Source organism: Filicampus tigris, chromosome 5 (assembly GCF_054856515.1).
Source record: "Filicampus tigris isolate MCC_2025a chromosome 5, RoL_Ftig_1.0, whole genome shotgun sequence".
NCBI classification, from domain to species: Eukaryota; Metazoa; Chordata; class Actinopteri; order Syngnathiformes; family Syngnathidae; genus Filicampus; species Filicampus tigris.
This window is the reverse complement of record NC_141221.1, coordinates 2,585,660-2,602,725: the sequence shown is the minus strand read 5'-3', so window position 1 is coordinate 2,602,725 and position 17,066 is coordinate 2,585,660. Positions and strand designations below refer to the sequence as shown.

The 17,066-nt window shown below is 40.9% G+C and overlaps 1 protein-coding gene across 9 annotated transcripts in view; it reads right to left on the bottom strand.

The window, feature by feature from the left end:
• The window catches only part of ank1a (ankyrin 1, erythrocytic a), a 98,893-nt gene that overhangs the window by 51,522 nt on the left and 30,305 nt on the right, over positions 1 to 17,066 (bottom strand). For 6 of the 9 annotated variants that reach the window (XM_086029756.1, XM_086029757.1, XM_086029766.1 and 3 more), the window contains one exon: positions 5,596 to 5,688. The exons of the other annotated variants lie outside the window; for them this stretch is intronic. In XM_086029756.1, the coding sequence (XP_085885882.1) occupies positions 5,596 to 5,688 (93 nt within the window). The remainder of the gene's footprint in view (positions 1 to 5,595; positions 5,689 to 17,066) is intronic. 9 annotated transcript variants of the gene reach the window in all.

Sequence of the window (17,066 nt, the reverse complement as noted above, 5' to 3'; positions counted from 1 at the left end):
TTGGAAGAGCGTTGGCGAATGCGTGCAGTACCCCGAAGGAGAATGATGTACTGTACTCCGCGTGCCTTGACCCACAACATGCGGCCGCAGCGTGGCTAAACAGAAGACGGAGAATCAGATATGAACTTAAGTACAACATTCACGACGGGCAATTTTTCCCATTATGCCTGGCTATGGTGGATTATTAAACCCAAAAAGGTAAATCTGCATTGGTTTGTATTCACACTTAAAGCGAACTGCACCAAGTCTGATTGGAAGCACACCGAAACCGCCTAAAAAAATGGGTCTTGGTCCAGTTGTTTGATCAGTAACAGGATTTGTTCGTGTGTATTTACACCTGCATAAAAGGTCCGGACTAGCGTGGACCAATAAGAGTCAACGGGTACCGAACAGAAAACTGTGAGCACAAAACAGAGATATGACCTGAACCGTGGATTTTGTCAACCATTCCACCCCTAGTCGGAATAAATCCCTATGTAATGTGCATATGTTGGCTTCCATTTTAAGAGCATATATTGGCTACTTCTGGAGGAAAATGCTTCGCTGCCTAGTGAAACAAACAAATATAACTAAAATAAGCTACAGTCTAATCACTCGGAGCAAGTACGTAAAACCTCATTTTAGATTGACAATAAGATCCAAGCCGACTTCATTGGACTACTTAAATGCTGCTCTCACACAAACATACACATTCAAAATTGCAAGCTTTCATTGACCCTAAAACCTGCACACACACAAACCTTGGGTAAATGCATGCAGGTATAAAATACACACATAAACCATGTTAACAATGCAGCAATTAGCAATCATCCAAATGCATACCAGGCTTATATTTCAGGCAGCGAACTTTAAGTAAAATTGCTTTTGAAGAACACTGCAATTGGAGTATGATTACAAGTGATGTACAGCCATTTGGCTACACCCACTCCTCATGAAAAATATTAAGGTTCTGTATAGTATACACATTTCAATCTACTACCAAATACATGATAAGGCAGCAGTAAGGTTCATACCGTTGCCTTATAGCAAAGAAGTTGAGGGGTTCAAATCTACGCATTTGAGCGATTGAGTGATGTTCTCCCTGTGCTCCTGTGGGTTTTCACTCCAAGTTTAGGTTACGCCCCAAACAACTGGGACAGCCTTCCTATGGCTTATCAATTCCCATGATGGAAAACAGACAGCTATAAATAAAACTAAAATTAGCGGGACCAACAAGCCACAGAGAATCGGTTCCTCTCTATGACTATTTTTTTTTCTCTGACGGTAATGTTAAAATTCTACCGGTAATCACCTATTTTAATGTGGCACAAAGAATAAAATGGAAAACAGAAGTCAAAGTTTGTAAAATATGGACTTTGATCAGAATTTTCATAAGGCTGCACAAAATTCTGTCAATGCTTCATTTGCATCATACGTGACAGTTTAGTGAACATCAAACGGTTAACTGTGCTTTGCCTTTTCTTTGGCTTGTTTGTGAAACGTATTTCGAAAAAATATGGGCTGTTGTCGTGCATGGCATGATGACATCACCTCAGACCTTTCTCTTGATACTAACCGCAGGGATTTTAGGGATGTCCCGATCTGATCGCGGGATCGGAATTCTTGTCTTATCACGTGGTTTTAAGGTGATCAGCGATTGGGGCAAAAGGATCGCTTTTCTTCATTTTCTGAAATTATATAGGTCACAAAGTGACCAAATAATCCAAAGATATAAATATCTATAAATATACTGTATATTCCGTTTTGTTTTTTGGGGGCTAGCGGTCGGAGTGGCACACACATTCAAAGAGACTCCGCCTGTGCGCGGTGGTCTCCGTCCGCACTGCAGCACAACGTAAATTGTTTGTCGCAACAAGAAGACACAATCGATGTGTAAATTCTTGCGGTAAGACAAAAGCTACTTCTAAAATAGTCCAAGTCTGCCTTGTCCAATATAAAGCCACCTCGGGGAAAGACATCAGAGTTGAGAGAGCGACAGACAGTTCAGCAATTGCAACGCGTCCAAACGACATTACTTCAAACAGAAGTTGAACGAGTGAAATTTATTTGGTGAGAAGCAAGCTTGTTCGATGCATTGCATTTAACGAGGTCATAAACCAATAGTGTCTTTTGTAAATGACAAGTAGTCACACGAGTACCCACGAAATACGTAGCTGCGTGGACTTGTCATTTTAGCCTGCGCACACCAAGAAATAATGATATAAATGTATTGTTTAACATTAGATAGATAAAATGCACTCGACCATACGAAATCTCTCATTCTATGTTAATGCTTACGTACGTATAGGCCGTATAGCTATCGGCCATTCCGCTAATTGGTGCCATTTGCGTCCCCAGGAAATAAAATGTATAAATTCACTATACGGTTACATGAAGATGCATTTTATAAAGCGTCCTGCACATTGACGTATTGTTGTGTTGTGCTTAATGTTAGCAATCAATTAGTATTAATGTCATGGTTATTAGTTTGCTCATAATAAAACATGAAGAGTTCCAGGACAAAAAACAATGACGTCTAAAATTGACCAATACATGTTTTGAGTTGTTCAATATGTGTGTCATCAAATTTAGAGCTAAAAAAAAAGAAAAAGAATTAAGGTAGAACTTTAGAAAAAAAAACAAGTCTGATCGGGACATCCCAAGCAGTTGACTTATTTTTAGACCTGTGTGAAGGCTCGTTAAAAATGTTAGAATACCTGTACAGCTTTATGGTGGTAACAATTTGATCAAGTAGCAGATTACCTTTATTTCCTTTGTGTCTATGGGAAAATTTGTTACAGAGGTTGACCGGGCCCCTACCAGGCATTTTTTTCGACTTTATAGGTCCCACTGTATATTTTTCCATCACGTGGCACAGGGCTGGCAGATTAGCTCCAAGCTCTTTGACATGTAGAATAAGCAGGAGATAGGAAATTCAATAATTCCCAAAGCAGACCGGTTTGGTTAAAATGTACTTGCATACGCCTGGTGAAAGGTGGACAGAGCAGGAATTGCCTTGATACTTTCTGACCACCTTCCCCATGCTGTCTGCGCATTCACCTTAATCACATGCACATGCGCGCTTACATGCATTTGTTGTCACTCAGTTTCTCTCCTTCTTAACATCACATAGAATAGAGCGTTGGATGGACTTTTCGTCAGACATAAATATCAGGATGATCAATTCCGAATGGTTCACCAAGTTCAGAGGATTTCTGTTCCTCTATCGTCTCGTTAAAGTCGGTAACTGTCCAACTAAGACCTTAATCTGGTGGTTCGACACAATGCGGGCAAAAAAAAAAAAAAAAAAAAAAAAAACCCTCATCTTTTAATCTGAATTTTTCAAAGCTGGTATTAATAACCCTGGGATAAAAATGAGTGTTCCAATATTTGAATAGGCCACGGCCTTTCACATGTAAATCACACCCTGCGCCCCCTCGCTGAAACAAATTACAGCCAACTGCTGGTGGTGGGACATGAATGGGCGTTCTAATGTAGTCTGCATCTACAGTGGGCTGGGGAGCAGCTGGAAAAGAGAAACTGAGACGGGAGAGAATTTATATGACAGTGCAGAGTGTGACAGTTTGCTTTTCTTCATATTGAATCTGCCATGCAACCACAGTGTGACGAATGGGGCTTGGCTTCCAGAGCATCTGTCTCCGAGGACTAAATGAGGGCTAGTTGGAGCTGTAGGGGACCTTCTCCAATCTTAATAAGTGGTAATAGTAGCAGAAGGGCCGCGGCCTTTACACAGACCACTGACAATACACAACCATGCCTTATAGGAGTGGGCATGGCAGGTTGATGAAGAGGGTTGAGTTCTCTCATCATTACGCGGCTGGCTGAATGATCTGCAGACTCTTTAGAGTCACCAAGCCCTAATCAAAACAACAATAAAAATCTCATTTGGATATTTTGTCAAGAAAATGATTGCTGTGATCTGTAAAGATTGTGAAAGCAAAATTCAGAGCCCTGTTTAATCCTCACTTTCCATACAAATTGTCCGGTCTAGCTTTGACCTAGTTCATGGTTTCTCTGTTAAATGTTGGTTTCATTTAACAAAAAAAATATATATATTACTCAAAATTTTTTCATTTCATTTCATTGAAGTTCAGTAATGGTACTGCACGTGTTACTCCCTGAATGATTATAAACCAAAGGAGAGAAGGAAATATGCAACTTCCCATTGCATACATAATAATGAGCAACACAAAAAAAGGGGAAACTCCATATTGTTTTAAATAGGCCGTTTACATGTTTCCACTTGCCATCTATTGTGTTTGCATACAATTCATGCAATTTAGGTTTTCTGGCAAGACTCTCTTTTCTACGAGTTTGTTTATACGAGGATTCTTGTGAAATTTGAGCTTTAGGGAACCTCATAGCGCTCCATCACCATTGGGAGCAAAATGGAGATAGAAAGGGTGTGATTGGTCATTTGTGATTTAGCAATAGCGAGGATTTGAGGGGAAAGGAAAGGTCTGGAACAAGTTTCCCGGTGGCCTAATTGCACTTAGATGAACTCTCTTCCACTTAGGCAAAATGGATTCAAGATCATCTATTAGATAGTTGCAATGAAGCCATTGGTAGACGAGGCCCAGACTGTTTACAGAGATAAAGGCAGACAAAAGACAGACACAGCATGTGGATTGCTGTCACATTGGGAATACACAAGAGCCACAATACACAAACGGTGACACGTCAAGGTACAAGGCGTGCACAACCACAATGACGCGGCACAACAGCACATCCACAGACAGACACAGCAGACAGTTGATTCACATCCGCCGAAATGCGCAAGCACTGAAGATGCCATGCAAGACTGAGAATAAGCATGCACACGACGCACTGATAAGGACGACTGCCAAGACACATAACAACACGCGCACACATCACACACACACGCACGCACGCACTCTTGAATTTGATTGAAGCCTAAATACAATCACAGTGATACGGATGAAACAAGCATATTTACTAAATTAGAAGAACCCACAGGAAAAATACGACTGTGTTAGCATTAGTGTGAACCTCTGCTGCATGAACTTTTGTGTGTGTGTGTGGGGGGGGTGGACAGGTGTTACTATGTAAATACAAGCTATATTTTGCCCGTGGACTCTTGCCATGTAATATGCTGATTTGAGAACACCGGTTCCTGAGATATCACAAGACACCGAGAAAGATGTTAATATTAAAACACAGTCGTGTCGCTAATGTGAAACAACAACAAAAAAAGGTTCTACACAACATAAAAACAAATCAAATAAAATAAAAAAAACACACCAAATAAATGAAACGTGTAAATTAGCAAGTTAGTACAATATGTCAAGCGGGGGACGGGGAACAGTGAAAAAGCTCCAGCGTGATCCACGACACCTGTACGACTGAATTAGCTCACAGCACAATAGCACGACTTGAATGAACCAGCACTACAATACCATAAGCAACACAAGAAAAGTGATACAAAAAAAAGATACAAATAAATAAAACAACAGCAGCAGAGTGACACAAAATTTACATGACGGGATGACCATCAATACAGAATACATATATATAGATATATATGCACACATATTCATATAAAAAAAGCCAGATATACGTGTTGCAGATATTTACTTCATCATCATAGAGCCATACTCCTTGGCCATCGGGCATCTCAGAGCTCACACTACTGTCCTGATCGATTAGCCAGCGATGCACGGCGTGGGCCTAAAAGAACATACGACATAAAGACAGAGCCTGGTTAATCGCGAGAGTGACACGCAGAAGATGGAGTGACAGAAAAGAGAGAGGCGAGAGAGCAGTGGAGAAAACTCAAATGAGACGCAAGGAGGGTTAAGAGAGCAACAAATGCACATCATATTGAGACAAGAGTAGAAAAGACAGAGAAGGCATGGCAAAGGGGAACATGAGGGGCAAGCGCTCAACTCAAACCTCCCACCCCCACAAAAATAATCCGTCTGTGGGAAAAACAGGTAAGGATGACCGGCATGGCTGTGCACGATACACGGATGTCACATATGCAGTGGCCGTCACAGGCAGCGGGGACAATGGACGAAGTGGCGGTGTTGATGCTCACAGATGGATCAGCTGAGTCATGGTTCAAGTGAGTCTGGATTCCCTTCTTTGCTTTGCATTGTGTACTTACCCAGAATAAACCCCCCGCAAGTGTGCGGGGCTACTTTACCCCCCGCCCCACACCATAGAATTTATGCACAATGAATGATGATTAAAAAAAAAAAGAAAAAAAAAAAAAGAATGGCACTCCATAGATCACAGATCCTCACAAACTGTTAAGAAAAGTGACGAAAAAATATAGATGTGGGCTGGTTCATTTATTTTTGTTTGTCAGATACTTTCTGGTACATGGGTGACGCATAAACAGGTTGGTGGTGCAAAAGGTAGCCCCGCCCTCCGCCTAGTTCTCTGCACTCTTGACAGTCCTAATGTCAGCTTAATGACCACAGCTACAAAAATGAATATGTCACTCACTCACTCTTCCTTGGCCCATGCACCACCTGAGGATGCAAGGTTTGGCCATGGCTAAACATGAAAAGAAAATTCACTTTTAATTCTTGGATGTATACTTTTATACAGATCCTCAGCTACAAAGTAATGGGTTCTTCATTGGTACCGATGCCACACGTTGACAAGTATGTGTAGAAATTGGTTGTGAAATATGCTCCCTTCGACAATCAAAACCATACCCCTTGGCTTCTCTCTTGGAGGCGGAAAGGATCATTTTCAGGTTGACCAAAGTTGTTCAAAATCTGTCAGGTGCAGACAAACAACCAAATGTCCACTACTATGAAGTATAAAATGAACACATTGCACATAATCTTCCTCCAGACAAACGGGAAAATATTTTAGAATTCAGATTTAAGACACAATCGCCATTGGGAGCTAGAGGTGGATAGTGGCGAGCCAAGGGTATTCCAGTGTTTTTACTCAGGTGATAGATTGTACCTGTCAGAGTCATTTATCATGCTTTTTATTTTTATTTTTTTTAAACTTTCACCTTTAAACCCCCCCCAAAAAATTGTGCTGAATTTACTCAATGTTTTTTCGTCAAGTGATAAATAAATAAAATAGAATCACCTGAATTGAGGTACATTTTTTTAGTAGCTATACATCTACTTCAAAATGTATCTTGATCTTGATGATTTGATTTTGTGCAACCACTTAACAAAGTTGATTAAATTCAACCAACATTTTTTTCAGTGTACTTGTTAGGAAGAAACACTATTCCATTACATTGAGCTACATCCCGCTACACACTTTAATTTGTATTATCTATTATTGTTTGGTTGAGTTAGAGAGACTCTTGCCTCTGGTCGGGCTGATTATATATATATATATAATCATAATTATGATACTTAACCACGATTAATAAAAACGATTATAAATTGGCTTCAAACCTTTATATTTATTTGTGGCACTTTTCGTACGGCTTTCACATTTGGACACAAACCGCACCACACCAGCTCGTATGCATACCGAGAGCCACCTGTTCAAGTTTGTTTGATGCACCGGGGTTCACATGGCAGCGTTCCTACTTGACTAGCAATCGCACTACAAATTGTTTTCACTGAACTAAACATAAGAAGCATGAACAGCATAAAACAGGTCAGACATTAAAGGCAAAGCCAGAACGTCCTTTTCCCCTAAGGAGTTTTGCGAGGAAGTTTGATGTACTCACATGAGTTGCATACGCACTAAAACACTCATCAAGAGACGGGCAAAAGGTGAAGTGTCAGCGAAAACAGATGCAACAGTCAACACACAGCAGTGGAGGACACACGGAGTCACCTCAAGGGTACAGTGAATCACACGGTGACAGCAGAGGCCAAAGCCTTTGCAAGGAAACCCGAAAACAGACGAAACCGGGTGAAAGCGCCGCGGTGCACTGCGTCACTTTACACACAGAGTTGTCAAAGCTGCACTTTGCATGACCTTTCGTCATATTGGGGAAGACTGCTCGTTAAATTTGCGCTTGCGCTCTGCAAGGTCCTGTTTGTATGTTTGTGTGACCAAATGATATGCAGCGGCATCATCTGCAAAGTTTGCGGCGAGTTGCGGAGCGTGTCAGCTTAAAAGGATAATTGGATTAAGTAGCAGACGGGTAGTGATGACAGGAGAAGAGGGGCAAAGGGGCGGAGGATGAAGAGGAGGAGGTGGGAGACGGCTGAGGCAGAGGGGGTTGAGAGGTGCTGATAAGAAGAACAGGCCATTTCGCTGAGGAGCCTTAGGGCAGTGAAAAGACACAGGGGGAACTCAAACCGTTACGCTGTAGATTAGGAGGATAAAGGGGATAACACTCGTAGTCTCTGGACACCTGACTGGCGGCGCCTTGCTATGTGGGTATACAGTACTCGATACAATCAGAAACAGCGGAGAAGAAAAAAACACTCGGTACAAAGTCTATGTCAACTTAATGGCCGTTCGACTGCGTCAGAGCCGGATAGATGCCCACATTCCAACCTTATGCCTCAACGTTTGATGTGCAGAGGCTGGGCTGAAGAGAGAAATGAAGACGGCAGGCACAAGCTTGTGAGAGTTGCGCAAATCTCAAAAATGAAGACGAAATGGCGAATAAAGGGGGGAGTATGAACACTTTCCTTAATATGTTCTTACGTCTAACATCCATACAGTATAAAACCGATATTGAACAATAATAATGAAAGGATCCTTTGTTTTCCTCAGAGTAGAGCAATTTAATTGATCCAAATTGATTTCCTGTAGGAAAAAAAAAAAAACCCAGAGCTGTAGCATAATTGACTACAGGCGTGGGAGTATTTCAAACTTTTCAAATTAGATTAGCTGAAAATGACTTGCCCAAACTACAATGCTGACCATGACTTATGAAGTATAAATGATCAGATAGACTGCCAGGATTTCTGCTACGAGGGCATTTTTATTTTAAGAGTTGCTAATTGGCGTTTGGCTTTCTGCAAAGTAGCTATTTTCTCTTTATCACATCAATGTGCAGTTAATCACTTAAAAATCAAGGTAAAAATGAACTATTATTCCCCCATTTTGGATTTCAGAAGACTAAGAATTTGATTTCGTCTAAAAACATTGCACAACAGTATATAGTGTTTTATGTTAATTGATTGATTCCACTTGTTGTATTATGGCCTTTTTATTGTATTAGATGTAAAGTGCTTTGTTACAGCTGCAAATGCGCTGTATGAATAAAATCGTATTGTATTGTATACGGCTGTAGCATAACACCGATTTATCAATTAGCTTGTTGAGTCGTGCGATGTATGAGCTTCCGTCCGGCTCGGTATCCGTTCATGTAGGTTTCTGCCCAATCGTAGAGAACAGCGTTCACCGTTTCATCAGAGAGCGTACAATTATAATAGCGTTTAACTCGTAAAAAAAAAAAAAAAAAAAAAGGCTACTATTATTTTGAAAAGGCCTCATATCCGATAGCCGACGTATGGGTGGGGCCATGAGAAAATATGGAGAACAAAAGGTGCGATGGACGCTTTGCTACATACTAAGAAAAACACCTCCAAAACTTCACAGAAGCAAATAAATAAATCATCACTTCTTGAGAAAGCTGCAACGGGTGAGAGGTTTTACATGTAAGCAGGCGTAAATGACTGGGTAGAGAAGCTACTTGAAAAGGGTGAGTGAGAGTGTCAAGGGCGTGCAGGGTGAGAATGCCTGATTAATAGTGCATAGCAGAGAGCTGGCAGCAAACAGCAACCAAACGGAGCTCACTGAGCAGGTGAGGTGAATTCTGGAAGGGCACAGGTGGAAGCTCCAGGTGGTAAGAAAGGGGAAGATGGTGCAGCTACCTCTATTTTCCCTCCGTCCTTGTCTTTGGCGTCCTTCTTGTGACGTCTTATTCTCATGGATTTGTTCCTGGTTGTATGCATAATATGAGGTGTGTCAGAGATGAAAAAGTCATGGACAACCTTGTCCCTGTTTTCTGAAGCTGAGCCGTGAATGGTCGTTGTGAGCGGTTGTGATGTCATTTTCATTGGACGGAAGTGACAACATGGCCGCCCACCGACAGGGCTAAAAACGGGTGGATCAACTCTTATTCCGCAAACGCAATATCAATCAGAATGCCGGGTTTCAACTCGTGGGCCTGCATAGAACATATTCTTGAAAAAAAATATGTTTGGGTTGACTAGTGTTCCAGTGGAAAGGTTTGAACCAAAGGCCATGCATATGAGTAGGTGACAGCATTGTGTACAATGTAAACCCGCAGGGTCACGATGCATTGTGAACTACGACATGAAGCTCAGTAAACATTCATTCCCAACATGGGATTTGTATTGTTTGGGGGCTGTGAGTGAAAAAAGGTGAAAACCTTTCGATTGTATTTTTCACCAATGACTCCTAGTCTCACTTTATGTTTTTGTCCTCCTATTTATATTGTATAGCACCGGTTTTCCATACCAGAGTAATTGTGTCTACTGACGCATTACCATAATAAAACACATGCATGAACACAAGATAAACTCAAAGAGACAGCGCGGCCAAAAACCTGGATTTGGGAGGCTTATTTTCATCTTTCTTTCTTGCGTTTTATTCTTTTATGTTGCTCTTTTCTTTTCGCTCAGAGAAATGGAAAGAGACATGCCTTTTCTTTCAGCCTGTGGCTCATTATGGTGCTTTTCAGCTCTGGCCTTTTGTATGGGGCCAGTCTAGAGCCTTGCACACGCATAGTGGAACAGCCGGTGGATTACCCGGACTCATGTCAAGACTGCGACGGTACCCGCAACCACTCCAGTAAACTCCCTTGCCAATTGCAGCACGAACGTTACATGCGTTAATAAGTGAAGCCAAAAGAGCCGTGCCAAGACTAAACCAGCAGGAACATCTGCTGTGCCACATACATCCTGGTAAACAATGCATCCACCAGGGCATGGCTGTCATATTAGTGGACACAGTCGGATCTCAAATAATCAGCCTCAAATGTTTCATCCAAACGTACAAAGAGCGCCGTGCCACGGACTGAACAGCAATAAGATTATAACTTCAGAAGTGATAATCACCTGCTTTCCACAACAAAACATTTGCTTAACATTAGACTTATTAGAATATATTGCCAAACATATCCAGACATACAACAGGACAGTAAAGCAGGGGACACTAACCTTTGCAAAGGATGTCAACAACAATTTGTTAATTATAACTTTTTTATAATTATTATAATTAAGAGAAACATTTGTTTCTCCTTGGAGCGTGCTTTTATTAAGTAGTATTTAATCAAAAGAAAACAATATGTATGTATATATATATATATATATATATATTTTTTTTTTAAATATTTATATTGCTGTCCATTGAACTACTAAATATAAATTAGAGGTGTCAAAATTCATTGATTAAATGACAACTAATTGATTTTTAAATTAATCGACATTATTCAATGCAGCCTGCAGCACTTAGTTTGATAAAACCAAGCAACAACGGTCCACGCTTCCTGATGTGACTCTTTGTTATTCATCAAAACATAAAACAGCCGCGAGTAGCATAGGGGCCAAAACACGATAAAACAACAAAATAAATCAGTTCATCAGTCCTAGATGTGCAGCGAGGACAGAACAATACAGAGTTAAAAAGTCAAATTTGTTCATTTCGTGCAAAACCGCACCAATCTTGAATTTCAGAAAAAGGTTCTCCTCACATTTAGGAATTCTGGTTTCTGGGTTTGAGTCTTGGATTAGGCCCTCCTTCGTGGAGTTTGCATGTTCTTGTGTGGTTATGTCGGTTTGCCAGCTTCCTCTCACATTCCACAAACTAGGATGGTGGAAGACCATTCAAAATTGGAAGCGCGAACGTGAGTGTTAAAATAGACTCTGGTATTGAAGAACGATACGAAGGATATTTCTGCCTCGACGGTCAAAGTTATCCTTTGATATATTGTATAAGGCATATCAGTCTATCGTACATGCTAAAATAATTCAATGTTATTCCCACATATGTGTAATTATTTTGTGTATGAACTTGGCAGTCAGCAGAATGGAGCAGGAGGTTTGGAGTCCATCTCTCAGAGCTGTGCTCTCAGCCTATCCTGCTCCCTCTGGGGACTTGAAAGACCGAAGCCCCCCTCCATCACTGCTACATGTGGCGCTAAATGAGTCCCACTGCTCCTGTAGGTTTACTGTATAACATATGACTTAAGGTTATACAGTATGCGCGTTTGTTAAAGGGCTTTTCATGTGAACAGCCAGTGACAGAGGCCCGAATACAAGTCACCCTTCTGGAAGATGTATACCAGGCGGTGCTACAGCGCGGAGGAGCGGTAAAATCCTGCAGACCTCTTTACTTTGGGAAGTTAAATTTCATAAGAAAAAAAAAAAAAAAGTTGATGGCCCCCAAGATCAACATATTAAGACAAAAACGGGGGCGCTAACAGCTGTAAAATTGTACTCTTCTGGCCCAGTACACTGCTGGATTAGGGAGAAGAAGATTGATGGCTCATCAGGACAAATTGGGATTACAGTAACATCTTGACAGAGAAACAGAAGTTCCCCTCCAGATGCTCCAATGTGTAGCTTGTACCTCTTCCTGCTCAATGCCGCACAACAATACAGCAGCTGCTTTGCAACCATTGAGTGACAAAGAAAAACAAAATTATCCCTTGCTAATGTTTACAATTGCAACAGTATAGTATGTCTTGATGATTTGTATGTCCCAAGTAGGGAAGCTGGGATTTGTTGCAAATTCACAGCAACTAGACATAGAGTGGATGTGATAAAAACAGATACACTGAGAAAATGGCAGATGTGTACACTCTGGGTGCACAACTTGTATAAAAAAAAATTACTAGATCATTTTCTGCATTACTTGTATACCTTCATTTGACTTTCAGTAAGAGTTTTAATTGATCAATTATTTAACAATGCCAATAATATCTTCTGCGGAAGAGATAAAAAAAAAACGACATTCATGAAAAAATGAAGACCACTCATACTATTCAAGCGCTAACACCATGCTGTTTGGATTTATTGCTTAATTATTTACAGAGGTGGATAGCAGTTGCTGAATAGCAGAAGGCACACAAAGTCTATGCATGCATCGCCTATCAGCACCAAGATGCAACATGACACTTTCCAATAATAGTCTGGTGTTTTAATCATGCACACAATCCTGCACTCTGCACATTTCCAAGTCACTGCAGTGCTGTCACTCACACAAACCAAATGCACAAAACCCCGCGGTGCATTTTAGCCAAAGGTGCAATCCATGGGTGAGTCAGTCTGAGTTTGGCGTGCTTGGAAACCTTCTCTCTTGCGCATCAACATGAAACAATATGGCTGCCGACACAGCTGTATTTTTTTCATTTTTGTTTTTTGAAAACCCCACGATGTACTGAGGCCGCAAATCGCGAAGTGGTGAGGGATTACCGTAATGCATTCAGAAATACTTCCATTATGATTTTTTTTAGACTTTTACACTCAACGTCACAGCATGTGAAGGGATTCTCTTAATACAAGGACATGAATTTCAGGCCATATCACAAAGTCCTCAGTCTCCGTTTGAAGCGGTTAAGTCCAGAGATGGGGACGTGAGCCTAATTTTGCGGTCCGTCCTCCGTCCGCGAGCTGGGCACATTTCCTTCACCGTCCCTCCATCCTTATTCACAAAAATAATCGTTCTCTGACTCGTCCGTCGTCGTCGTCGTCCTTTCAAAGCGCTTACGTCCTTACATTTTGTCAGTCCGTGCATGACTATCCGTGCATGATTAGGGTAATAGCTTTTAAAGTTTTGATGTCATGTGTGTATAATGCTACTGTACGTAGTGAGTATTGCACTGAAGCTTGATTTGAAGAACATTGCGAATTGAATAGAAATTGCAATATCTGTCAGAAAAATTGCAATCTTTTTAAAGGATTATTCAGCCCTATTTGATGGGCACATACCGTACATTCCAAATGCTATACACGTGGCGTGAGTTAAATCAAACAAGATATGGCTTTTACGCGGGTGCTGACTTTGCCAAAATTATCTGAGCCATAGCTTTCTTTTCTGTAACTCAGTAATATTTGTTTGTTTGCCATCACTTAAAACTTCACTTTGCACTTGTGGTGCTCTGCAAAATGTTCCATGGCACAAAGTATTACAACCACCTAAAGTGCAAAAGATCCTTTTAATTAAAGCGGGTATCAAGTCAAATATGTTCTATGCGGCACCACTAGTCTAAACACGGCATTCTGATAAATATTGAGTTTGTGGAATATGAATGAATTAAGCAGCAAAATAGCACCCCTTTTTATCCATCTGAGGGGGCGGCCACTTTGCCACTTGTTGTCGACTGAAAATGACATCACATTGACTAAAGGCTCAGGTAATGACAGTCACAGCTCACCTGTTTTCTGGATTTGGTCATGCGACGTTCACAAGCTGAACCTTGAGGCACTCTGACGTCATTTTCAGTCGACAGCAAGTGGCAAAATAGCCACCTGTTGAAGTGGACAAAAATGGGTGGATTTTGCTGCTTAATTCGCATTCCACAAATGCAATATTAATAAGAATGCAGTGTTTCGACTAGCGGGGGTGCATAAATCATTATGGTCAAGAAAATGTTTGACTCGACTTCTCCTTTAAATGCGTTCTCCACCGCTTTTACACCTGTTGCCAATAGCACGCAATCTGTTTCATTAATGAGTAAATACGCAATTTCGCACCTGCTATTTGGGACTTTAGTAAAAAATAGATCATGTGCATGCCCAGGGAAAGCACGCGCAATCTACAGAGAACATGCAATTTAGCGCTGGCTATGCGGGATCTCATTAAATCAGGTCCTACATGTTCACGAAGAGGGCGTGCTCTTTGCTGCAGCTCCCAGATTCTGTACACACCACAAACAAGACATCCAACTACGCCCGTGCACACGACAGGGCAGGAAACAAGAGACATGTGATACACAGCCGTATTGTAAACCTGAGCAAGAATACAGCTGAGCACACGCCTGCAAATATGACCTGCTCATTCAAGTAGCTCCATCCGCACACATGCAGCACAGTCATGCACACGCAGCGGGAAAGCTGAATGCATCTAAAAATAGCACCGCATTTGCGCCCCACTGTCATCATTATTCCTTTCATCGTCCTTATCGGCAGAGCGGGGCTCGTTCAGTTGGTGGACAGTCAAAGCGCTTTCATGGAGCTTTCGGAGCTTTCGGAGCCTTACCCTCACAATGACATCCCCATACTGTGTTTTCAGTGCTAGCCCTCCACCTCACAAAAAATTCCAACGTCCCCTCTTCTTCTTCTTTTTATCTTGCTTGGAAAACAATGGCAGATGAAACCCTGACACCGGACCAGCATGAAGGACAGGAGCGCTCACCACAGAGGGTAATGTGAAAAAGTGACAAGGTCACACAAATCACTGCCAATCACATTTAACTCATGCAACTCGCGATTTCACTAGTTTATGAAACATGCCGTGTGTATACAGTAATACTGTGTACAGAGTATAGATCTTCATTTACTGTTAAAAAAAAATGTTAAAAAAAAAATGTGGCCTTGTCTACACAATCTACGATTAACAATTTCATTTATAATTGAAGCACTGAGATCAAGCACAATCGGTTCCAAATCTACAACTGGTCAAATATCCTTAAAAATGCACACAAGGTTTTAAGTAACATTTTAACATTGCTAAATGTTATAAAGGTTTATTGAAAAAAAGTTAAACAATGTTAAGACAATGAACTTAGCATGAATGATGGTTGAGGTTTAAGACCACACATCAGCAACGTAACTTATGCATCTCAGTTAATGAAGTGAATAAATATTAAACATTTAAAAAAAAAAAAACTAAAAAAAACGGTTGCTTCCACAGAGCACAGTAAATGTCCACCTATTTGGTTCCCTATTCATAAACTCAGATATTTCAGATGTTTTTCTGTGGAACCACTATATTTAGTCATTAGGTGAAAAAAATCCCATATTTATGTTTATGGGGGTCTTATTGTAGCACCCTGTGATGCCACAAGATGGCTCTAAAGCCCTAAAAGACAAAGGTTAAGAGAAAAGTACACATTTGTGTCAAAGAATTATGTGGACATGACATTTCAACAGAGATAAGGTGTGTATGTCGCGGAGGGGCTAAGTTTTGCCTGGGTTGTTAGTGGAAGTTAGAGAGATTCTTCACTGCATGTGCATGTACACGCCTGGTGCATTTGATTTTTTTAATCAAATAATCTGGAAACCATTTGCCAACTTTAACGCTAACGTTTTAAGATGAGTTTGAAATTGAATTACACTGTTTTGGGGTATGTGACCCTTGTGAGAATAGCGGTTCGGATAATGGATGGATGGATGTTTTGGGATAATAGTGTGTATTATATTTACAGTATAAACAATCAAATATTGGCAAGTATAAAAAATTGGGGGTGGGGGGGGTCATGAATTACTCACACCTTTTTGTTATTCAAAGCAGAGCTTGTTTCTTATCCCACACGGGATCCCAGAAGACCAAACGTGACTAGTTATTTTATTTATCGCTTTTATGGCTCGTACAACAATCAGATAAAAGACAAAGAAAAAGCACAGCACACCGGCAATTCATTATTTGATACGTATCTTTCATAGAGTACATTACATGTGAAGTTTTGATTTCCCAACTTATTGACCTTCTTGCGATTTGGCTTAATGTTGTGGACTGAACAGCTTAGAGGGTTTCAATTCACAGATTCAAATCACAGTCAAATCCTACGGGGTCCAATTGCTTCGCTGGGATACAATTAAAAGAGAATCAAGCATGTTCACATGGACTTATGTGATGGCCTTCCACTAACCCTTTGAAAGCCCCACTTTTTTTTTTTTTGGACACAGTTAATCACTTCCTGCCCTTTGTAGTAGACTCTTTTGGGACACAACAGAGTTATACTCAACACCTAAATTAACTTTTTGATTCATTATTCAAGCGAGACAACACACCAACCTCACCGGAGCTGCACACCTGTGTTCCGTGAAAAATACACACTTGTATTTTCACACACGAAAAAAAAAAAAAACATCGCTCTCACAACCAAAGAGGAGACCCCAACCCTCAACAGAAAAAGAACACTTCAACGGGGATTCCAAGGGCATGAGTGACTGAAGTGGGTC